General features: G+C 37.8%; 1 protein-coding gene across 6 annotated transcripts; it reads left to right on the forward strand.

Annotated features, from left to right (window-relative positions):
- Positions 1 to 565: 565 nt before the first annotated feature.
- SYPL1 (synaptophysin like 1) lies at positions 566 to 25134 on the forward strand. 6 transcript variants are annotated; one of them, XM_044919892.1, is made up of 8 exons: positions 566 to 616; positions 884 to 955; positions 1782 to 1854; positions 9421 to 9425; positions 15369 to 15490; positions 16734 to 16941; positions 21887 to 22072; positions 23693 to 25134. In XM_044919892.1, exons 1-8 carry the CDS (start codon positions 566 to 568, stop codon positions 23825 to 23827), a joined length of 852 nt encoding a protein of 283 aa, XP_044775827.1. In that variant the 3' UTR covers positions 23828 to 25134. The 6 variants fall into 6 exon arrangements, with proteins under 6 accessions (XP_044775827.1, XP_044775828.1, XP_044775829.1 ...); XM_044919893.1 differs by lacking the exons at positions 1782 to 1854; positions 9421 to 9425; XM_044919896.1 differs by lacking the exons at positions 566 to 616; positions 1782 to 1854; positions 9421 to 9425 and adding an exon at positions 1969 to 2039 and having other exon boundaries at positions 885 to 955.
- Positions 25135 to 25378: the final 244 nt, after the last annotated feature.

Consider the following 25378-nt stretch of genomic DNA (forward strand, 5'->3'; position numbering starts at 1 on the left):
CACAACTTAGGGACTCCGATAACTGGGTGCTAAGAGGTAAGCGTCACCTAAACGGAATCCGAAGAGGGAGCAGGAATTAGCCTTCTGTAGAAAAACAGCTAGAGTCCCCACCCCCCCCCCAAGTTGAGGACATGCCCGATGGGGTAGGAGGTGGGTAGGTGAGTCAGGAGGCTGTCCAGCCAAGCCTTTTTCTATTCGATATACATCCTTCAACCCTGACTCCAATGATAATTTTCGCAGTAAACTCCATCTCTGTAAGATGTGTGATCTCCCGAGTTGTTCTGCAACAACTTTCCACCATTTTAGTAAAAGACCCTAACACCAGCGTTGAAACGTGGCTTCATCTTTAACAATATTTTCTAAGTCCGTCTACAGATTGGGAACTGCGAACGGAAGCGGCTAGAAAGAAAGCTGCGGCCGGGGACAGCGAGCGCGGGACTAGCTCCGAGCGAGGGCTATGCGCGCGAACCGTGCTGCGCAGGTGCGGGGGTGGGCGCGCACATGCGCGGGAGGAGACGGAGCGCCGCGGGGCTGCCATCGGGGAAGGGGGCGCGGCGCACACAGCATGGCGTCCAACATCTACTGGGTTCGCCAGCGGATCAGCAGGCTCGGCCAGGTGCGGCCCGGGGAGGCGCCTCCCCTTCCCAGCCCCAGCCCACCCCTCGCCTCCCGCCACCGCCCCCTTTTCCGTCCCCGCCTCAGCGCCTCGGCGAGCGGCTCACCCGCCGCCGCCCCGCCCCTCCGCTCCCCGCCCCGTGGCCTCCCGGGCCCACCTCCCAGAGCCCGCCCCGCCCGGCCTTCCTCGCGGCCCTGCTGCTCGGTCTCGTCGGTCCCCCTCCTTCTCCACCCCGCTGTCCTGACTCTCTCTCCCTCCTTCCCTCAGAGGATGTCCTCCTTCCAGCTCAACATTAACCCGCTCAAGGAGCCGCTCGGCTTCATCAAGGTCCTCGAGTGGGTGAGTGCAGCCCGCGCCAGCGAGGCCTGGAATCGCGCCGCCGTGACCGCGCCCGCGCCCGCGCCGGCTCCGACCCGGCCGGCGCCCTCGGCGGGGAGGCCAGGGGCCCCGGGAGCGGGAGCGAGAGCAGGGGCGGCCGGGCCCGCGCGGGCTCCGAGGCCGTCGCCGCCACGGGAGGGTCGGGAGGGTCGGGACAGCGGGGAGGGGACGGGAGGCCGCGGGCTGGGCCTGCGCGGGGCGGGGACGCCGCGGTCCGCGTCGAATCACGAGTTCCTCGGCCGCCTCGATCCCGGCCGAGGCCGCCCTCCCACACGAAGCTCACCTCTGGGTGCTCCCGTGGGAGTGGGAGTTCAAATTTCTCTTTGGTTGCACGGCTTCCCGCAAGGGAAGAGAAAACTTCCTGTTGCGGTCTAACCGAAACCTGGGGGGCCCGAGTCGCGCCTCTGCTCGTCCTGTGGGAAGGGCCAGCCGGTGCATTCTGCCCCGTGCTGAGTGCAGGCCGCGCTCCGTCGAAAGCTGGTTGTGCCTTCTCCAAGTGAGCTGACGAGCACTCAGTTCTTAGTTTGCTTTTGAGATGGCTCCAAGTTAAAAACGGATAAAAATAAACTGTGGGTCAGGCAAGCGGACGGAGGTGGGGGGAGAAGGTCTTTTACAAAACGCGTCTAGTCAGTCCTGTGCACTCAAACACAGGCTAGGACTATCGCCAGCAAGTTTGTTTAGATATTTCTAAACAGCATCCTGCAGTCAGCTTTTAGTCCTTTCCTGGGAACACTCTCAATCATTAACATCAAAGGAGACTTATTAATTCGACCTTGGCAGTGATCAGTCACTTGGAGGCGTTGGCGAATACATCAGGCACTGCACATTTGCTTCAGATTCCGTGGCCGAGTCCATGTTCAGTGCTGATTTTCAGGCCCGGATTAATAGGCAGCTGGCATATGTCCACTGTGCAGGCAGGTTGCTTTTATAGCCAGCAACATTTACATCCGTGACTCTTTAACCCTATATTTTAGTGATCAAGTGACGAAGAGTAAGAACTTCCGATTGCCTGTGTTAAATAACCTACTGAGGATGTTTTCTTAAGGTAACACGGAAACTCAGATTCCCTAATGTGTACTCAAGCTGATTTTCAAAAAGGTTCCTGCCTTGCCCCCAAAGTTTTGCTTGTCTTCTGAAAACTGAAATAGTACTGATTTCACACAAATGTCTACTTTAAAGACACATAAATATATGTTAATTATATTTTACACACACACACACACTTAGGGTTCTGCAAACATTTTCAAATATAAAGAAAAATACTTGAGTATATAAAAATGTGAAATTGCAGTAGGAAAATCATGTTTAATTAGGTTTTTCAAATATAAAGGTTAAGAAAAAGTCTTATTGAGGGTTAGAATTACATTTATAATTGAAGTTTTCACTTAGTAAATGAGGCAGTTGTTTATGTGCTTACATTGTCAGTCTTTTTTTTTTAACAAAACAGGCATAACTTTTTTCCTTAATATTTTAAAACATTAGTGGTAAGTTTATTAGTGATCGTAGGTCTGATATATTTTGAACAAATCCTGTTTAAGCTTTTTAAAGAAATACTACTTTCAGTTTGAACAACATACCATTACACAAGAGAGCCTGATAAATACTTTAGTAAAAGTATAGGCAAAGTGTAGTAGGTGAAAGGAGAAATCAGTTACTTGCAGGAACTAGGGGAGGATTTCATAGATGAGAGAACACTTGAAGGATGAGTACTTATTCACTTAGGGAGGATGTGGGGAGTGGCTTTCCAGGCAAAGGGAAATTAGGTTCAGTGGTGTGAGAAGTTGAAGCAGCATAGCCCTGTTTGAGAACTTGAAGTAGTCGGGGTTGGCTTAAATTTATACTGGGAAGGAGGGTGTAGTTTGAGATGATTCTGAAAGGTTTCATAGGGCTTGCAGAAGAGTTAGGAGTTTATCCTATGAGCCAATCTTAATCCTTTGGGGTTAACCTTTGATAACCTCGGTCCTTTCTTTAGGAAAATGCATATGTGTAGGTACAGAATTTGGAGTTGTTTATAGGATAGTTTCTACTTAAGCCCAGAATTCCTACCATTTGGAGTGAGGACTCATTTAAGGGTTTTAAATAAGTGAATAATATAATTAGATTTTCTTCTTAGAAATTTTCATTTTGTCAGTAGTGTAGAGGATGGATTAGAAAGGTCATAATTGAAGGAAGAGAGATCTGTTGCTTGAGAAATTATGAGGACGTCAAGTTAATTGCAGTGGGAATAGAGAAGAGAGGTATAAAAATTAGAAAGTATTTGGAAGTTGGAAAAGAGGGAGGACTCTAAGATGACTGCCATATTTCTGACAGGTTGGTAGTGGTACCTCTGTCCAAGATCTATCACTAAGGAGAAGAAGCAGATTTTTGGTTGAAGCTCAGTACAGTTTTGGATGTATTGAGTTTGTGGTCTCTAGGTCATAAAAAGGAAGTATCCTTTAGGCAGTTAGCTATATGGGTATAGAGTTTAATAAAAACGCAAGAATGGTCTGGAGATTCAGCAGATATCTGCCAGCAAGGGAGAGAAGAAATGGTTAAGAAGATGGAGAAAAATAACATCTGGCATCACTATAGAATTTAAAGAAAAGAGTACTATTCAACAATACCAAGAGGTGCAAGAGAGAGGTTAAGTAAAATAAGGACTAATATGCACACCTTGGTTTTGGTAATCCAGAGGCTGTTGGTGGCTTCCTAAGAGCAACGTCCATAAATTCAGAAACCAGATGGTAGTAGGCCAATGGATGTATGGTAAGAAAGTGAAGACAGTGAGAGTAAACCACTATTTGACCTCGAAAGTGGGAGGGGTTTGGTGGTAACCCATCTGAAAGATGGGAAAGACTGAATGTGTTTGTGGGCTTGAGAGAAGAGACTTGTGAATAGAATTGTTGGAGGTTAAAAACAGAGGCAGAGGGCATGAATGATAAAACAAGTTTCTAGAGGAGAAGGGCCCATCGGAGGAATTTTTAAATCTGTTTTGAAGGAATTGTTCAAGTTTCATAACGCATTGATTGAGGTGTGGCGGGTTACTTCTAAAAACAGCCAATAAATAAGTTTACAAACAAATCTAAAATCTAGATAATGGCTGTTTACTATCTATACATCTATATAACTAAAAAAATAATTCCCTCAATCAGCTTATCTCTAGCAAGGTTCTAGAATATGTTAGACTAAGATATAACCTGATGATATGTAACTTTCAAGGGATTAGATGCCCAGTAAATATTTATTGACAGAATAAAAATATGATCGCCAGAGCAGAAACATTTGCACTTTGCCTCTAAACTGCAGCCACCATGTTGTACATGTTGTATTCCTTCTCTTTTTTTTTTTTTTTTTTAACTACCCCTAGCACCTAGTTACAGTGCCTGGCAGTGACATTGTCTTAGTTCTCTTTGTGTAGTAAGTACTCAGTAAAGGTTGAATTTTTGTTGCACTTATATGGGAATAGCAATACTTTGTAGGGCTATTGGAATGACTGAGTTAATATTTAATTATGTGAATGACTATAATGTACTTGAATAGTTCTTCGGGACTGAGATGCTGTGTTTGTAAGACTAGTCCCAGGCAGTGGATAGAATTGAGCCCCATATGACTAACATACATACCTCCTGGTCCTTCAAGATTACTCAATTCCCTATCACATATTTGAAACTTTAGAAATGATATGTTGTATGCTTTTCACCTATCTGATAGGCCTTTAGAAGCCTATCAAGGTGAAAATATAAAATTTAGGTAAGAATAAATGCCCCATGTGTAGAAGTAGAACATAGGAGTAAAAGTCAAAGATTAATTTTATCAAAGCAACTTTTTAAAGTATTTAATATTTCTCTGGTAAATTTTAACTTGGTTCTTACTTTTAGTCAAATATCCCTAATATTTAGGTAAAAGTTTTTCATTGAAATGATTTATCTTTTTAAAATATTAAACACTGTGTTTTGGACTTTCTTGTTGCTATCTTGCGCAGGGTGGATGCTGAACAAATATTTATGAATCTAATTATATGCTTTCCTCATTGCACACACACAGAATTGTGGAAGAGATACTGTTTGGGGAGCATAGAAGAAATTACACACTAAGTTGAATTTTAGAATTATAGACCATCTTTGAATATTTTTGTCTGTACTGGTCAAATGTATCCTTGGTGTTAACTTATTTATTGAGTGGGCATATATGTGCCAGGGCTTTACTTGTATTTTCTTATTTAATCCTTTGACAACTTATGAGGGTTGTTATCTCCATGTTAGAGAAATGAAGTAATTTACCCAGTGTCCATGATTATGATAACTACATCCAGGACTCTTAACACTCTATTCTTAGTCATTTTGATAACTACTTTTGTGTTTCTAATTGTCTTTTAATAAGTTAATAAAAAGATTACCAAAGGCTTAAAAAACAAAAGCCTAAGGTACCTGAAGTGATTTTTTTTCCTTGTTAGGTGCATGTTTATAATAAGATCTTAGGAATTAAAAACAAGTAGGCTGTTCTTGATTCTTTGATAAAGTTTTAGTGTTTTTTTCTGATTTTATACTTACAATTAACAAGCGAATTCAAAAGACACTTAAAAACATTACTTTGGGGCAAATTATTATCCAAGAAAATTAGCATGAAAAACAGTAAATAAGAAAATCTGTAGTTCTTTGAGTATTGCATATATCAATTTGTTTAAACAACAAACTTCCAAATATACACAATAGTTTATATAAAATACTTAAAATTCAGTCATCCCAAGTAACATAAAATTTTTGCAAATAGGGGCTATGTTTTACCCTAATTTTGTGGTTCAAAAATAGCACAGAGGAACACCCTGGAAAATACAAATTGTTTGTATTACACAGTGGGAGGGACAGCACATATATAGACAGATGTTTCATCCATTTGCTTAATTTTTTACATTTTTAGGCTATCAGTCTGTAGGAGACTACTCTTTAGGAAACTTACGTTTCTCTTAGCCCTGCCATTTGGGTACACTTCCTTCTCCCCCACCCCCAAATAATGGAAAGGATTTCAAATAGCATTTTATGCCTACTAGGACTCTCTGTACTTAAAGCTTGCTAATAGACTTACAGACTCACCCCTATGCCTTTGCTCTCTGTTTCTTCTACCTGATTCTGGATTATTTACCGTGAGCACTCTTATAGGGTAGATCAGATATAATTTTCATAGACAACATATATATGTTGTAAGGGCTTTGAGAACACACACACACTCATACACACTCACCCCACACATACAAATAGCAATCTCTGATAAAATATAAAAGGGAAAATTAAGATCACAGAGCAGTGTCTAATACAATGGTTCTCAAACACTTTGGTCTCAGAACCCCTTTATGCTCTTAAATATTGAGGACCTCAGAAAGCTTCTGTTTATGTGGGTTGTATCTCTTGACATTTACCACATCAGGGTAAATTTAAGCAGAGGCTTTTAAGGGAACATTTATTTATTTTAAAACACAATAATAATTCACTTAAAAACTTCAATTGCACCAGTGCAACAAATGCTACCCGTTTTCCTTGAAGTAAAAGGCTCACTTCATTTGTTTTTGAGAAAAATATCTGCCAGATATCCACGTCTGAATAACTATTTTTTGTCTGTTATTCTTTCAAGTAAAAATGGTGTTTCATGGAAACAGTTAGTTCAGCATATAACACAGTACTTTAAATGCTTTCCCTGGAGACAACCATTGTGTGCGGTTAAAGTATCTGCACGTCCTGTTTCATCATACAGAATATTAAGAAGACTCAAGGGTCAGGATTTAATAAAAATCATAATTTTTGCTGCTTCATCAAAGACATTCTTAACTAAAACTGGCTTTTTTTAACTGCAAGTGCATGACAATGAAATAACTCTGATGCTATTGCTTATTCTTACTAAAGCCCAACAGTTCCACCCAATGCCTTTGCTCAAGTCAGTGCAAATGTCAACACAGTGTGAAAGTCAGATAATGTTGTAGTAATATGAAAATATTTTTGACCTCATGGACTTTCTGAAAGAGTCTTGGGTACTCCCAAAGCACCACAGACCACACATTGAGAATTGCTGTATTAATACAGTAAACATCATTGGGGAACAGAAATGAAACAAAATATGGGTGGAAGAAGGACTGTTCATGATCTGGGAAATATATTTGGGAAAAAGCTTCAACCTATTGTCTGGATTTATGACTTACATAGAGCCAAGTACTTAAACAAGTGGAAAGAGCGAGATACAGCCTTCTAAGACCTGAATCAATCTACCTGCTAGCTCGAGGTCTGAATTTGTGAACACTTCAATATTCTCATATGTTGGTAGTTTGGGGGTCCCATCGTAAGATGTGGTATTTGCAGCCATGTAGAAATGACTGTAAAACTACTAGACGGGGGTAGAAAAAGGGGGGGGGAACCTCAATTTGAGCCTACATCAAATATCCTACAACACATGAAGAAAACTAATTTTCACTTAAAAGGTCAAAATCAGTGACACAAATACACTTCAGGACAGCCCGCCAGATCAACAATCAAGATATGGATTTACTCTGAAAAACATAAAAGTAGGACAATCTGAAATGATTTTGAAATAAATATATTTAAGTTCCTCAGATTTCTAGTTCCATATTCAATAGCTTAAGAATTATTTAAGGATGAAGGTGACATAAAGGTGCTCTCAGCAGGGTCACGGTAGGTAGAGCATGCAACTCTTGATCTCACGGTCGTGATTTCTAGCCCCACGTTGGGCATAGAGATTACTTAAAAATATAATTTAAAAAAAGGTATTTTCAACATATAATAGTTAAGAGTTGGCAAAAAAAAAAAAACTTCTCTTTCCTCCCACAGGAACTCAAGTTTACTTTTCATGATCCAAATTCTTAGGGGTTATGGAACCGTACTAGCAGGCTGTTTAGAACTTTCTGTGATTGTACTTTACAAGCAGAGGGAGATCATAGAAGAATGAAACTGAAGTACTTTGTACCGGACTTCACTGCTTGGTGCATAGTGGGAATAAACTGAAATAGCATCGATAACAAAACATTTTTAAAAATGAACGTCTTTTGGGGCGCCTGGATGGCTCAGTCAGTTAAGCGTCTGCCTTTGGCTCGGGTCATGATCCCAGGTTCTGGGTGAGGGTTAGGGTTAGGAGCCCCTCGTCAGGCTCTCTGCTCAGCCGGGAGCCTGCTTCTCCCTCACCCTGCCACTCCTTGCTTGTGTGTGCACTCTCTCTGTCAAATAAAAATCTTTTTAAAAATTTAAAAAATAAAAGTGAATGTCTTTAGTAAATGCACAAGGACTTTAACTCATAAAAATCAGTGCTTTGGTTCTAGGCATCTAATCTTACTGACTGTAAAGGCAAACATGTTGTGATAGTTCATTTTCAGCTTTAGTAAAAAGCATACATTTGATTTTGCATATAAACACTCATATACAATGTACTTTTAGGTCTGTTTTTTTTCTTTTAGGTCTATTTCTGAAGATTTCGGTTATATCAGTTTCTAGACTAAACCTCGAACAGAAAGAAATTTAAGTAAATGACATCAGATTAATGATGAAACCAAATAGTCAGAAACTTGTAAAAAACACCCATATATAGATGAGTACCAGTGTTCCCAGCAGAAGCATCAGTGAGCTGAGCAGGGTCTAGAAATAGGATTGAGGACTGGAACTCTGGCTACAGGCTAAATAACTCATTGAAAATACCAGGGGTCTCCAAACTTTTTTTTTATTATGAATCCTTATCTGTAAAATTTTATGCATAGAGCCCCAATATGCATCCATAACTTAGATGGATATTTTTACTATGTCACTATCTTTTTTTTTTTTTTTTTAAGTGGGCTAAGGGCTTGAACTCATGACCCTGAGATCAAGACCTGAGCTGAGATCAGAGTCGGACATTTAACTGACTGAGCCACCCAGGCACCTCACTATGTCAGTATCTTAAGGCATATTTTATGCCTGGGGTAAATTTCATTCATATTTTTAAATCCTTATTTCAAACATTCATCCGATATATAGATAAATATGCCTTCTTCTTGTGATCTGATTAAGTAGAATCTGTTTTTCCTTGGAATGTGGCTAATGAATATAGCTCATATAGGGCTTCTATTTTCTCTTTGGGATGTGAGTTTTTGTATTATTAGTTTATAGTTTCTTTGAAGACATGTTTAAGCCATTGGTCTGTTTTGCGAAGGTTAGTTTGGTTAAAACTAGGTAATGTATTCCATAAACTCAGCCAGGCACACTCATATTGTAATACATGAACACTAAAAGGGAAAGAATAGGTGAAGGTACCACTGTCCTTGCATGTCATGGGACTCCTCTTACCTTCAGGATACCCAGCGTGCTGTACTGGCATGTGACTCGGACCTACAGACCCAGCATGGGTTGCAGTGATATATTAATTTCAGTAAGGCTTTATTTAATTCCTTGTCTAAGTCTAAAAGTAAATACAAATAGAAGTTCAGGTATTTTCTTCTCATATACCAATTAATTGACTACTGCAGTTTATTTTGGAGAGTAGTGTTCTAGAGAACCAAACTGAAATGTTAACTCCAAAGTTACAAACCTCAAAATTCCTGAGGGATCTTCCATGTATCTAGTATTGGTCTGGCGGGTAGAGAGTTAAGTTGACACTGTTTTTTGGCAGCTTGAGTCTGTCATAATGAAATATGGAACCTTTTGACCTGAAGAGAAGCTTGCTTGTCATCCTGTCCTTAGATTCTTACTAGTTACTCTACAGATAGAACTTCATGTTAGCAGTTTTAGCCATTCTTCACAGAATAGAGAGGAATGGGAAAATGAATTTCATAAGTGGCAAGGCAATAGAAATGAGCATGCCAGTACTCCTTGTTTAGACGAGGAGTACAAACTGAAGTGCACATAGGAACCACCCTCATAAAGTGAGTGAGTGAAACAAGCTGTTTGGAAGAAAAACAATAGAATAAGTTCATTGATTCCTGGTAACTAACATGCATCCTGAGGATTATTGAGACAGTAGAGTGGCAACAGTCTGGAAAAAGCACATGCCCCGTCTTACATGTCATCTGTCACTCAGTTCCACATGGTTTTTGCTTTACGGGAATATGGGTCTGATGCTGCCATATTTTCAGTTTCCCCACAGTAAGGAAAAGCAGGAAATCAAATTTTTATGTGTGGTATGCTGGTATTAAAATACCAACAACAAATTCATATTTTTTATGGATTCTGGGAAGATCACACAAATATTATCTGCAGGCCAGGTTTCACCATGGGCTGCCAATATATAATTTCGAATTTAAATCAAAATAGTAGTAGAAAATAGGGAGAAGTGAGATAGTAGGATACTTTACCCTCAGGTTGTTTTATAATTCATGTAGTAAAAAGTGTGTGTCTTGTCCCTTTTTCCAATGAGATAAAGACCAGAATTGCAAAGGTGACATTTATTATCATTATAACAAAAAGATAGCTGTGAAATGATGGTTATGTAAGACTTGAAATATGATTTTTATTTGTAGATTATTGGAAATTGGTTTTTTCTTTAATTAAGCAGTTATTTAATGAGCATTTGCTATGTGCCAGACCTTCTGCTAGGCAGGCACTGAAACTCTTGAGTAAGACCAAGTAACAAAGACATGGCAGTCTGTCAAGGGACTACAGATAGACCCTGTAGTAGGGAAAGGCATTAGGCTTAAGAGCAGTAAGTACAGTATGCCATTTATTTAATTTTTGTATTTAGTTAGAAACTAGTTTTTATTTTTGTTTTGGGTTTTTTTATTTTTGTTTGTTTTTTTTTTTAATCAAGACACAAGAGAAATGCCTATAGTAATGAGTTAATGAACCCAAGTCTATGGCAGCCCAGGAGACAGAATAGTTCAACCATAAGAGACTGGTAAGGGCCTTTAAGGTGAGCTTGTCAGAGAACAGTTTGGGGGTGGGACAGTTTCTGGCAGAAGAAACAGATACTCTGGAGACATAAATACATGATGTGTTTCAGGGGCAGTAGTAAGTAGTACCGTGTGACAGAGTCATACAGCACCGGGTGGGGACTAGAGTGCATATAAATCTAGAAGGATAAGGTTGAGGGTACCTCAGCCATGCCTGTTTGGCCAAATGAAGAAGTTTGGGCTTTGTTTTTTTCTTAAATTTAGTTCTGGAAAGTCATTGAGGAAATCTCTTTAAACAGGGGAGTACCGTGACCAGATCTTCATTTCAGATCAGTGTGACATCACTCTAAAGCATCTGTCCAATAGAAACAATGCAAACTACAATGCAAGCCCCATAATAATTTTAAGTGTTCCAGCCACACTAAAAAAGCGAAAAGAAACAGGTGAAATTAATTTTAATATATTTTATTTATAAATCCAAATATTGTTGCAACAGGTAGTCAATATAAACAATTATCGATGAGATATTTTACATTTTGAATACTAAGTCTTTATAATGCATTGTCTGATTTACACTTACAGCTATCTTAAATCAAGCAAGCCATTTTTATTTTTAAAAATTTATTTATTTTATTTTAGAGAGAGAGAGGGAGCATGGGAGGGGTGTGCAGTTTGCAGAGGGGGAGGGAGAGAATCCCAGGCAGATTTCCCGCTGAGCACAGAACCCTACACAAGGCTCAGTCTCAGGACCCTGAGATCATGACCTGAGCCAAAATCAAGAGTCGGATGCTTAAAGGACTGAGCTACCCACGTGCCCTAAAACAAGCCATTTTTAAAGTGCTTGAGAGCCACATGAGCCCATGCTACAGAAGAGATTAGAAATGAGAGGAAGAGTCTATTGGGTTAGTCCCCATGAAAAATGGTGAGGGCCTGAACAAAAATAGTGGCAGGAGTGGTGTAGATAAATAACCAAAGCTTTTAAAAGAATGGCATCATACTGTATGAAGACTTAGGCAACTTTTTTTTCCCTCTCGGCGTTAGGTTTTTAGGTTTCATCCATACTGACGTGGGCAACTGTAGTTCCTATATCTTTATTGCTATTAAACTTCCCATTGTAAGTGTATACTATTATGTTTTATCCATTTTCCTGTTGCTCCTGCGTTTTCAGTATTTTAATATTATAAACCATGTCACTATGAACATTCTTGTGCATGTTCTGTAGTACACGTGGGTAAGAATTGCTCTTAGATCTATATACTAGTAGAAACTAATCCTTTGTGACATTATTGCAAATACTTTCACCTAGTCTGTAGCTTGTTTTACATTCAAAAGCTGACTTTTGATTTTTCTATAGTTATTTTTCTATAGTTGAATTTAACAATCTTTTATGGTCAGTATATGTTCTTATTTTTAATCTTAAGAAATTTTTCCTTTGTGGTCACAAATTTTCTTTTATATTGTTTTAAAAATTTTTTACAGACTCGATTTTGCATTTGTCTTCAGCCCATCTGGACCTTTTTTTTTTTTTTTTAAAGATTTAATTATATTTGAGAGAGCAGAAGCAGAGGGGAGAGGAAGAAGCAGGCTCCCCACTCAGGAGGGAGCCCGATGTGGGGCTTGATCCCAGGACTCTGGGATCATGACCTGAGCCAAAGACACTTAACCGACTGAGCCACCCAGGCGCCCCTGGGCCATTTATTGAAGTCCTTCTTTGTATTAGTTATCTATTGCTACATAATAAAGTACCCCAACCTTTAGCACTTAAGACAGCACACGTTTATTATTTTAGTGTGGGTCAGGAATCTGGGAGCGGCTTAGCCTGAGGGGTTTCAGCCCAGAGTCTCCCTGTTTGCACTCAAGCTGTTGGCTGCGATTGAGTCATCTCTAACACCCAGCTCATTCACATGGCCTTTGGCAAGGCTCAGATGTTACACTTCGAGGCTCACTCACATGGTTGCTGAGAGTCAGTGGTTCCTCATCACAAGTCTCTCTATAAGTTGCCTAAGTATCCTCCCAATATGGCAGCTGGCTTCCCCCAGAGCCAGTGATTCAAGAGAGAAAGGAAGACAGAAATTGTAGTCTCTTTATCACCTAGTCTCGGAAAGATGTCCCATTCTTTCGACCATATTCAATTTACTAGAAGCCGTCCACACTTCTAGGGAGGAAAATTAATCTTTGCCTCTTGCAGGGAGGAGTATCAGAGTTTGTGGACATACCTTTAAAACCACCACACTCCTTTCCTTGGTGATCTGCAATACAAGCTTTGTTAGATAGAATTTATCTAGTTACACACAGGTCTCCTTCTGGCTTCCTTATTGTGTATCCTGTTTCTTTTTTCTAATCCTAATGGGTATATGCCCAATTTTCTCTGGCCTTCTGTTTTCATTCCTTATTCATGAATATTTATGTGTAGAGAGTATCCATTCTTCTGTCTTTACCTGTGAACTCTTAACTGAAGATTCCAAACTGTGTGCTGGACATTACCTCAGACCCTTCATATCTGTAACCAGATTCCTTTTTTGTATAACTCTTCTTTACAGAAAAAAAAAAAAAAATCTCTTGATAGTTATGATCCTGGTTATGGCATGATTCAAGGCCCTGTGAGAGGCATTATATCAGTGTTTAACAGTTCAGGCTTTGATATCAGACCTTCACTGAATTTTACCTATTTGCTAGATGAATGTGACCTTGAGCAAAACAAAGTCCCTGCCTTTGAGTTTATATTCTAGTGAAAAACGGACAGATACTTGAGTACTAATAGGCAGTGGTAATTACAGTGGTAGAAAAATAGAGCAGCATGAATAAAGGGAGTAAGTACTGTGGGGTTGGAGCATTATTATTTAATATAGTGTGATTGGAAAGGCCTCTCTGATAAAGTCCTGTTGGAACAGGGAACTGTGAAGTAGGAAGTGAATCATGTATTTCAGGCAGAGAGAGTAGCCAGTGCAAGGGCTCTGTAGGAGAAGTTTACCCCTTTAAGGAATAGCAAAGAGACCATTTTATGTAAAGAGATTTGACAAGGGGAAAAGTAGCAGTGTGTGACCAGAATTATTAAGGGAAGAAAGGATCTTGTAGACTGTTATATGAACTTTGATTTTTATTCAGAGAACTCAGAAGCCGTTGGAGAATTTTGAGCAGAGGATATAAAGTTTTCTGCCTTTTATTTCTAAAAGATCACCCTGGTTGATATATTGACAGTAGACTGAAAGAGGGATAAGGACAGAAGCAAGATTATCTATAAGGCTGTTAGAGTATAATTCAGGCAAGAGGTAATAATGGTGGTTTGGATCAGGATGTTGTGATGGTGGTGATCAGATTCCAAATATGTTTTTTTTAAATAGAGCTATCAGAATTTGCTGAAGGATTGAGCTTTTGGCCACTACACCATATGTGGGATTTTTTGTTTGTTTTGTTTTGTAGAAAATTTAGAAGATACAAATAGAAAAAGGAATTATCTTTATTTTCTGTTCAGAGGTGACCACTGTTAAAATTTTGATGTATTTTTGTAGTGTGCATCATATGCATAGGCGTAGACACATGGCACAGTGCACGTGTAAACAAACTTTTTAAAAATTAAACTCTATCTGCAAAGTGGGGCTCAAACTCACAACCCTGAGATCAAGAGTTGCATGCTCTACCAACTGAGCCAGCCAGGCACCCCATAAACAAACTTTATATGTAATGAATGTTTTCAGTATCATTAAATATTCACCAGCATTTTAATGACTGCATAATGTTCCATCCTATGAGTGAATTACAGTTTATTTGATTACATATCAACATGTAGGATGCTTCCGGTTTTTTCCTGTTATATATAGCATTTAAGAGAACATTGTGGGCGCCTGGGTAGCTCAGTTGGTTAAGCGACTGCCTTCGGCTCAGGTCATGATCCTGGAGTCCCTGGATCCAGTCCCGCATCGGGCTCCCTGCTCGGCAGGGAGTCTGCTTCTCCCTCTGACCCTCCCCCATCTCGTGCTCTCTCTTTCATTGTCTCTCTCTCAAATAAATAAATAAAATCTTAAAAAAAAAAAAGAGAGAGAACATTGTGTTCTTTTAAGTATATGCATGATCAGGAAAATAAATTTCCAAGTACTTTTTGAGACCTGGAAATATTGAAATACTCAAAAATGAGGTCATACAAGCTCATGAAATAGCATCTGTGTTTGCTACCTCTTCGCAAGTCTCTTGGCTTAACAGTTACCATTAAAAATACCTCCAAATCACCCCTTTTGATTTTGATACTAATAAATAATACTTCATCTGAATTTCTTACTAATATTTAGTAGGTACACTGCAGTATGAATAAAAGGATTATTATATGGGCTGGTATACTAGCTTCTGTATTATACTGAGGGGAAAAGAAAATCATTTGTTCACAGTTGGAAATGAATTTTTTAAGTGTTTTTCACCATCTGCGTTTAATTTGTAATTAAGAATTTCTAGAATGTTAGTGAGCCAGTTTTTAATAATGTATTTAAGCTTTAATGACCCATGTTTTGGGTACAGTAATGCTGCTTCCCCCTTTTTTGGTCTCACTTTTTATAGATTGCTTCTATCTTTGCTTTTGCCACCTGTGGAGGTTTTAACGGCAAAACAGAAATTCAAGTGAGTTGTCCTAAAGTTACTGAAAATAAAACAATAACAGCTGCTTTTGGTTATCCATTCAGGTAAGATATTTATTTGTTTGTTTTTATGGTTAAAAACGTTTTACTTTCATATTGACTCTTGAAGATTTCCAGCAATTTGGGGGGATAGAAAATTTTAAAGTGCACACATGCTCATTTGTAAGTGGTGATCATTGCTCCTCAGACTGTGGCACATGGACCAGTGTCTGTCTGCAAACTGTGTTCCTGGCCTGTGATGAATTAAGTACAGAAAACGAGACTAAGCATTTAGAAATTTTTATATGACCTTGCCTTGACATTTGTATTCTGTCATCCCACAGTGAATTGAAAATTTAAAAACAAAACAGAGACTGCTCTATCACCTTAGCGTGTGAAGCCATGATGTGGAAGCAATCACAGCTTCAGAAAATTCAAATTTTCTCGTGTATTTGCAATTACTAAATAATAGCCTTCTTTATATCGTTTTAAGACATGTATTTAAAGCGAGGAGTTTGTGTTTATTTTCTTAGACTAAAATGAATATTTTGTGAATTTTTCTGTTTAACTTCAGTGTTTATTGAAGTTTATTGAATATGTCCTGTGTGTAAGCTATGGTGTAAATCTTCTTCCATGTACTACTTACCTGACTTCTCTAGGACGTGAAATTTCTATCCATTGAGTTAGAAATCTTACCTTTAAAGGTTGTTTTGATGATAAATAAACCCTTACACTAAAAATATGTCAGATAGCAGGAGCCTGGTTACGAATCATTGCCTCTCCATTTCCCAGCCCTTCTCTTATAAAGTTCCTATATGAGGAACTGTTATGGCACATTTAGTGATAAGGGCTTTTGCAATTTATAGGTAAGGAAATTTAAAAACAGTCTAAAGTTAGCAGCTAATTAATCTAGGGCTAAAATGTGAATCATGATTGGCTCTCCTGGTGCTAGTGACACATACTCTGCCTCCTAGAATGGAACATCATGTCTCAGATCGCAGACTGTTTTTTATCAGCGCTTAATCTGCTAAATTCTTCTTGCAGGGAGATAGTATGTGGATGTTAAAGTGTTTAATGCAATCTATATTCAGTCTATCGTAAACCAATTACAAGGCATAATTTATGTACATTTCTTAGGAAATTTTTAATTTAAATATTTGAATGTTCCCCTTTTTTTCCCCCAAAGGAAAATGTAATATATTTTGGGAGTGTTTTTTGAAATGTCATTTCAGTATTCTACTTACGTATTTCTATCTCTATTGGGAGAGTCCAAGTAATTCACAAATTTATTTGAGCCTTTTTTTAATAGGTTGAATGAAGCATCATTTCAGACACATCCATATGTAAACGTGTGTGATGTAAATTGGAAAAGTTATGTCCTTATCGGAGATTACTCTTCTTCTGCACAATTCTATGTTACGTTTGCCGTCTTTGTCTTCCTGTACTGCATTGCTGCTCTTCTGCTCTATGTTGGTTATACAAGCCTGTATCGGGATAGTCAAAAACTTCCCATGATTGTAAGTAAACACTTTATTTTTGTACAAAAATCATTTGTATAAGTGTATGTTATATTTGGAGTTAAATATAGATTTTCTTACACTGGAAATGAAAATTCTTGGCATAAACCAGGTAAACATATTTTGATCTATGTTTACCATGAGGTTGAGCTTTCTCTGGTTGTCACATTGAACCTAATTCTTTGAGCCAGTTTGCAACACTTCCTCTATACTCTAGGGAATACAGAGGTCTGTTTGTTTCTAAGTCTTACTTTAACCTGGAAAGATCTCAAACGTATAGAGCATATTAGATTGCAAGTAGAGAAATTAAGTAGAAATTAATGCCTTTAATTTCACGAATTGCTGACCATACTAGTAGTCTCATGATGGTGTTCTTACTTCTTACCTTTTTTCTCTTTTCTCAAAGACCCCCTTTATGTCTCTTGCAATGTTTTATTGAGCTTAATAGTATCGGAAATCAGCAAACTATGGCCCACAAGCCAAATCTGATTCATTGTGTTTTGGTTTTGTTTTTTAATAAAGTCTTGGTTTTTTGGTCTTTTGTTTTAGAACACAGCCATACCCAAACATTTCCATACGGTCTATAACTGCTTTCATGTTACAGTGGCAGAGTTAAGTAGTTGTGAGAGAGACCAAACATATTTACTGTCTGGCCCATTTCAGGAAAAGTTTGCTAACTCCCGGTCTGTATTCCTAAGTTCTTTACTTTAAAATCTGACCCAGATAATTCTATAAGAATTAGAGAATTCTCACTAGTGATGTTCATGAACTAATTTTGAATCTTGGAGATGGCAACAAAGGATTTGGATTTGAAGTCCTAACATCTTTCTTGGCTTCAAAGTCTTCTGAGCTAGAAATAAAAATAATCTGAGATTTAGGTAGTAGAATCTCCTCTGGATTATTGGTGCAAATGCAGAGATAAGCCATGGTTTTAAGCTAGGTGTCCACAACAAAAGAATAACCACAAAGGCAGTATTAAGTGTTATTGACTTGAAGGGAGAACAGAGGTGCTTTTGAGATACCGGTCATTTATGTCTTGAGAAAGCACTGTCATCTGCTGATTATATGTGAAGCTACTTTTAAAGGGAAGGCTAGTTGGGTATGAAGAAATTATTAATTAAGATAACAGGTTTTATTTATTATTTATTTTTAATTTTTGCTGCCTGGATCATAAGAATACAAATGGTAAGTAAGGAATAAAACCACCTGCTAAAATTCTTACTTATTTTGTTTCTTGTTTCTGAGAAGAGATTCTTAAACCTGACATTTTCATAAAATATTTTCTTGGATGTCTTTCAAACAGATAGACATCAACTATTTTAATTTGCAGTGCTTAATCAACAGGAATTACATATTAAGAATCTGTAACTTCTGTAGACTTTCCAAGACTTACTTAAAAAGGAACGGTAGAGGGGTGCCTGGGTGGCCCAGTCGGTTAAGCCTCTGCCGCCAGCTCGGGTCATGATCTCAGGGTCCTGAGATCGAGCCCCATGTCAGGCTCCCCACTCAGTGTTCTCCCTCTCCCTCTGCACCGTTGGTGCTTTCTCCCTCTCTCTCAAATAAATAAAATCTTAAGAAAAGGAACTGGAGCGCCTGGGTGGCTCAGTCAGTTAAGCATCCAACTCTTGATCTCAGCTCAGGTCTTGATCTCAGGGTCATGAGTTCAAACCCCGCATTGGAGGGGAGTTCAAGCCCCCCACGGAGCCTACTTAAAAAAAAAAAAAAAGGAATTATGATAATCATATAGATACTATCTTTGGTTAAAATTCTTTTATAATTTAAATACTAAATGAAGACATTCTTGCCATTTTGTCATTCTCCCAACAAACTTTTTTTTTTTTTTTTTTTAAAGATTTTATTTATTTACCTGACAGAGACAGCGAGAGCATGAACACAAGCAGGGGGAGTGGGAGAGGGAGAAGCAGGCTTCCCGCCGAACAGGGAGCCCGATGTGGGACTCGATCCCAGGACCCTGGGATCATAACCTGAGCCTAAGGCAGCCGCTTAACGACTGAGCCACCCAGGCGCCCCAAACTTTTTTTTTTTAAAGATAGATTGATTGATTGATTGATTTGACAGAGACAGAGAGAGCAGGAACACAAGCAGGGGGAGTGGGAGAGGGAGAAGCAGGCTTCCCGCAGAGCAGGGACCCTGATGCGGGGCTTGACCCCAGGACCCTGGGATCATGACCTGAGCCGAAGGCAGACGCTTAACGACTGAGCCACCTGGGCGCCCCATCCCAACGAACTTTTAAGTTAACTCTAGCAATGAGCCTTTTATTTTTCATATTTTGTTTGGTGAACTATTAAAAATCACACTTTCTAAGGCAGCATCTAAATCTATATTTTAGAGGGTTTTTCTTTTAAAACTATAAAAGTGATCTAGGTGCATCATTCAAAAGTCAAAAGAAATTTTCCATCTCTGGAGTGATCGGTTAGTGGTCATGGAGAGGTAATCCAGAACTAGCCCTTTAAATGTTTTTTTGTTGTTGATATAATATATAAAGGATGCTTCTTGTCTGTAAAAATTCAGGTTTCTAAATTAAATTTTGAATTCTACTTTTAATTTAACCATATAAATATAAAAAAGTTTTCTTGAGATACCCAAATTTAAAATATAGCCAAGTAGGACATTGTTTTTTTTAAAGTACTCTGTTAATGAGGACATGCCTTTTTGGCAATGTTCTCAATTCTCTACTAAGGTATTTCTAGGAGCATTTCAATTGTGGCATTTAAAATCAACTTCCCTTTTTAAGTAAATGTAGCATTTTTTTGGTTTTAAATAGCAGGAACTTAAGGGTTCTAGGCCATGTGGAGAATCAGAAATATCCAAAAACCTGAAACCAAACAAAAATAAAGTATCCCAAATCCTAAAAATCTGTTATGAATCCTATCCCAACTCATTGGTGGGAGCAGGGCTGCCAGAGGCAGCTACGGTTGTGCATTGCAGAACTGCGGGTGGGCCACACCCTAAAAACAGAGCCCTGAGTGGGACAGAGACGATCTTCAGAGGCCCTCATTTCCCCCGCGTCCCCTCACCCTAAGGTTACTATGTGCATCATTTTCAGAAAAGTTCCCTGCTTTTGAAATATAAGAATGTCATGCCAGCTGCAAAGTAGATTTAAAGAGCATAATCAGAAAAACACCAGGGTGTTTTTTAATTAAGAAGTTGGAAGGAAGAAACCTGGAAATTACAAGGATTTGACATATATGGGTCAAAGCTATGAACTTCAGCCCAGAGAGAACTTGTTTAAGATGTGATAACCTTATACTATTTATCAGTTCTCCAAAAGGCATTGTGTTTCTAGCAAGTGTTTAGAAAATATCTACCTGCAGCAAAAGTGCAACCGAGTGCAGAAGTGAAAAGGAGAGTACCCCTGCACAGTGCAAAACATGGAAGCCATATTTCTGTACTTTTTTCTTTGATCTGCATTTTTTTAAAAGAGTACCAGGAGCAGCGGAAAGCTCAAATGCAAAATGCAAATACCTCCATCTTTGTAAAATTAGTCATTGTTTTTGGTTCTCTGATCACAAGGCATGTATTCATTGCTGTCTTGACCTGGTGGACAAGCTATATATAGGAGAGTTTCTATATGTCATAAGTGGTTCCTGGTGTTTAGTCTCAATAAATGACTAAAAGCTGGTTGGAAAAAGTAATTAAAAACCAATCAGATTTATTGGGGGGCGGGGGTTGGGGAACCACTTCTCTAATAAGCTCCAAAACCCATTTCTGAGCTTTCAGAGATTTTTGCTGCAGATGTGTAAGAACTCATAGCTTTGGGCATACCTGAATGCTAAGAATACATAACATTAAAAGATATAAATTTTACATTATTCCCACTTTTGTGGTTAATTTAAAGGAAAACTAAACAACGTGGGATTTAAACTTTATATTATACAAATGCATTCTTTAAAAAGTCTTCATTAGATTTTTGTAACCAACACTAGTTAACAAAATTTTAGTTGCCCAGCTAGTTAACAAAATTTTAGTTCCCCAGCAGAATAGATTGAGTAAAGAGAATACATTTTTTTCTTTCTTCATCTTACTCAATGAGAAACTATCCAGAATATTTAAAACTTTAGTCCTATTCTTGGAAATGTAATAAATAGCAAAGACTGTAGTAGAAAATTACTAGTGAGAGGATGCCTTGAGAGATTATTATTTTTTTTGTCCTTAATATAATTGAGTATTCTTGAAATTTTAGGGTCATGAATTTTAAAAGAAACAAGTCATTCTGGATGCGTGCTTTTCACCATTTCATTATCCAGATCATGGACAACTAGATATTTTGTTTTAGTTTTTTATTTTAATTCCTTCCAGTCATGGGGAATTAGATTTAACTGAAGTTAGAGTTTTGCCAGAATAGTATGAGAAAGCAGAAGAAGGTGAGGGAGTTGTGTGTGTGCAAGGGGTTGTAACAAAGGACCTTAGAATAAAATTAAGGGGGAAATGAGAGCATGAGTGAGGCTGAGAGACAGTAAAAAAGTGGTAAAATCAGATTGTAGGTCTCAATGGGGCCAAAGGATTTTTGAAGTTGGGGTGCCTGAAAGAGAGATGATACTGGGAAGTAGGGGGAGTGAAACTGGGATTATGAGGGGATAGAGTTATTGGTGATAACAGGGATTTGAGGTGTGATCCTGGGAGTGAGTGGCTTAAGTCAAGGCTGTGGTGACGGCTACGTGAAACTGATTTCTAGTGTCAAAATCTTAGACTGCTTAAGTAGATGATTGAGTCTTGCTCACTGCTGTAGCTCAGGCAGTGTGCTAGTGATGACAAACAGCAATGTGTACAGTGCTGACTATGGCCTTTTTTATAAAGTATGTCATGTAGGCCCTTTCTCAGTACCATAGAGTTCAATGTGATCTTAGTTCCTTCATCATGGATTTGAAGTGTAGTATTTTTAAATTAACTCTTCATTATTAACTCATACTTATTTTTGCTTTAGGACTTTGTTGTTACTCTTGTTGCCGCTTTCCTGTGGTTGGTGAGCACTTCAGCCTGGGCTAAAGCTCTTACAGATATTAAAGTAGCTACTGGTCAAGGCATTGTCAAGGAACTTGAGCCTTGTAATCAAGAAGTGGTGTGTTATTTTGGCTCTGTGACTAGTATGGGATCCCTAAATGTATCTGTGGTACGTATGCAGTATTTATAAGATATTTTATTTCACTTAGAAAAACCTTACTAGTGATATAAGAAAGCAACAGTTTTTAATAAATCTCTGGATGAATATATTGTTTTCATTTTTACTAAGCTATCAGAACCCTAGCTACCAGATAGTCTTTACCTTTATAACAATGAAGAAAAGTTTGTCAGGAAAATTATTACTTGTTAACAGGTTTCAACAAGATCGTGATTGAGTCTTTCTTTTCATTAAAATTGACTAGGCAAGACTTTTACCCGAAAGGCACTAATAGTAGTCACTAACATTTATAAAGACTATGTGTCAGGCATTGTGCTAAGGGCATTACATTACACTCATCTTGTTTAACTTATCCAGTAACCCAAAGAGGAATGTGGGATATAGTATTATCATCTTCATTTTACAGCTGGGAAAAAATGTAGCTTGTGCTTTAATTTGCTCAAGATAACACAGCTAGTAAGTTGGCAAGCCAAGGTGTGGACCAGATCTGACTTAGAGCCCATTCTCTGGTCTGACTTCCTCTGGGTTTATGAAAGTAGTACTTTTATGGTTTCTTAAGTGATCTAAAAAAATTGGTATATATAAATTTTAAATAATATTTAGTCTATTTTACCAAAATACAGGTAAATGTATTACTATGTTATTAATATACTGCATATATTATGTTTAAGGAAGTCATTCTGTCTTTTCAAGAAAATATTTTTCCAGTGGATGAAGTCAGCATGCCTTGTAAAGCAATTTGGCCAGATTTTTGTGTTATAAACTTTGTGATTTAAAGTCTTTTTTTGCATTTATATTGACCATGATCTAAGATGGACAATCTCAGAAATGTTGTTTCTGTATGCAAATATGCAAAAAATATAAAGCATTTGGCCTTCAGTAATATGATACTACTCTCAAACTCTTTACCCCAGTGTTACATCATATAAGTCACTGTTGTTCTTATATTTGGAGGAAAAAAAATACAAAAAAAGGGTAGCTTCAGTTTATTCATCTCTGAGACTTTTATTGTGTCAGATTTGTAACTGGGAAGACTAATTTCTTTTATGTTGACTAATGTAGGATGTGATGTAAAGTTCTTTTGTGACTCCTTTTCTCTTCTGGCTGCAGCTGTTGGAGTAGGAGAGATAGTAAGTAGTAGGGAGAGAAAGAAGGGAAATAGGAAAAGATACCCGGGGTGGTTTATAACCATTCAGATGGAGAAAAGTGAAAGCCCCCCAAGAAGGAAGCATGGATTCCTGTTCCTCTTCACCTGAAAGCACTAAAGTCTAATTACAAAGTAATAATAGGGTTTTACTTATTTTTCTCAAATTCAATCCCATCTTCTTGGTAATGTTGAGCATGCAAAGATAAGCTTTCTTTTAGTCATAATTTTATATGTTACAGTTTTAGAGATTTTAGCTTTATTTCATTGGGAGTAAGTCATTATATATACACATTTGGCATTGAAATGGAAAGTCTTCCCTTTTTATTCTACTTTATATGTAGTTTACATTTTAACTGAAATAATGGTATACTGCCTAGAAATGTTAAATATTTAAAGGAAAACTAAAGTGAGTATAAATTTTTAAGTAGATACTAGATTTTCATTTTTATTTTTCTCTTTCTTAGATCTTTGGCTTTCTGAATATGATACTTTGGGGAGGAAATGCATGGTTTGTGTACAAGGAGACCAGTTTACACAGTCCATCAAATACTTCTGCTTCCCACAGCCAAGGAGGTATTCCACCTCCTTCTGGAATATAAAGGGAGAAGTACACTGTATGAAGTATATGTCTATACTATGACCTGTTGCCAACATCTTGAGAAGCATTATTTGTTTCTAATAAAAGTAATGGCTTTTTCAATAAATTGGTGGGTTTAAAATTTTGCTGCTTTTTTATATAAAGCCTATGCCTTTCCTAGAAATTTAAGATGTAAATGTATTCTCACATGTAAATTTGAAAATTCAGGGGCCTATTATGAGATGATACACATTTTTAAATGACTGGTTATTTCTTTACTAAGTTGTTTGCCTTCCAAAGTGTTTACACCTTAAGCCTTAACATATATCTTCACTCAGAAAAAAGTTACATTTTCATATCATAATAGGAAGAAAAATCTCTATTTGGAATATACACTACTGTAAGTTTGTACAGATCATATACCTAAGACCTGTCTTTAAGAAAGCCTTGATTACATAAATCATATTTAGAAAAACATACTTTGTTCAGAATTTGTAGCTGAACATTGTTTATATGTTATGAAAAATTTTTCATTGCAAAGACTGGTTGTATGTTTTATTTCTGTTTTTCTAAGTGACCTACAGTACTTAATAGGTGTACTAAAACTGTTTTGGGAATGGGGTTTGGAAATTTCTAATAGATGTATAGTTAATTTAGTGATTCTGTTGCATGAGGTGTAAGCTTCCATTATGCTGGTTGTTTAATAGACTTGCTGTATAAGTAGAAAGAACATGGTTCAGCTAGATATTTTGATATGTACGGGCATTACTCTTAGTGGTATTTGTTTGCTGTCCTTTGTTGCTCATCCTGCTTAAGTGCAGGCTCAGACCTAGTCTCTTTGCAAGTGGAATAAAATAAGCCACCTGTTTTTGCAGACCCTTTCATAGGGTTAAAAAAAATTAAGATTGCCTTTTACTTTGGAGACATTTAACATTTAGATTCAATGAAGTTGCTATTTTGAGTGTAGCATTGATATTGTGAAAATAAATGCAATTTGGATTTCATGTTTCTTAATGTTCATTCTTATTTCACAAATGGATGATTAAGGAATTATGCATCATAAACAGGAATTTAAGTGAGCTGTATTATGGGTGCACTGCCTTTGCACGCACATTTGGGTATATTCTGAATACAGGGATTATTCACATTTTGCTTCCTAATCTTTTTGTTGTACAGGGCCAGATTTCTTATTCTTACCACATGATTGTTTATATGTGAAGTACATCTTGTTATTGCCTTTTTTGTTGTTGCTTTTGTTCATGACAAGAATTGTCAGTTTGAGAATGTATATCTTTTATGCAACAAACTTAATAAAGAAGTTAAAAGAAAGAGTGCACTGATTATTATATTACAAAGAAACTTTCATCTTAAAGGCAGGAGCAATGCAAAATGGAATTGATTTCCAAAGTAGGAATAATTTTTTAAGTGTTTGGCAAGAAATAAAAGACAAAAAAATGCTTTGGAGACCCTGGTTCTATCCTTTTCTCTTTCAATCTTGTTTTTAAAATGCTTATTTGCAAATTTCAGGTTAAGTTTTCGTGATAAACTTTTCTCATTGACTGTCCATTAGGCA

Source organism: Neomonachus schauinslandi, chromosome 12 (assembly GCF_002201575.2).
Source record: "Neomonachus schauinslandi chromosome 12, ASM220157v2, whole genome shotgun sequence".
NCBI classification, from domain to species: domain Eukaryota; kingdom Metazoa; phylum Chordata; class Mammalia; order Carnivora; family Phocidae; genus Neomonachus; species Neomonachus schauinslandi.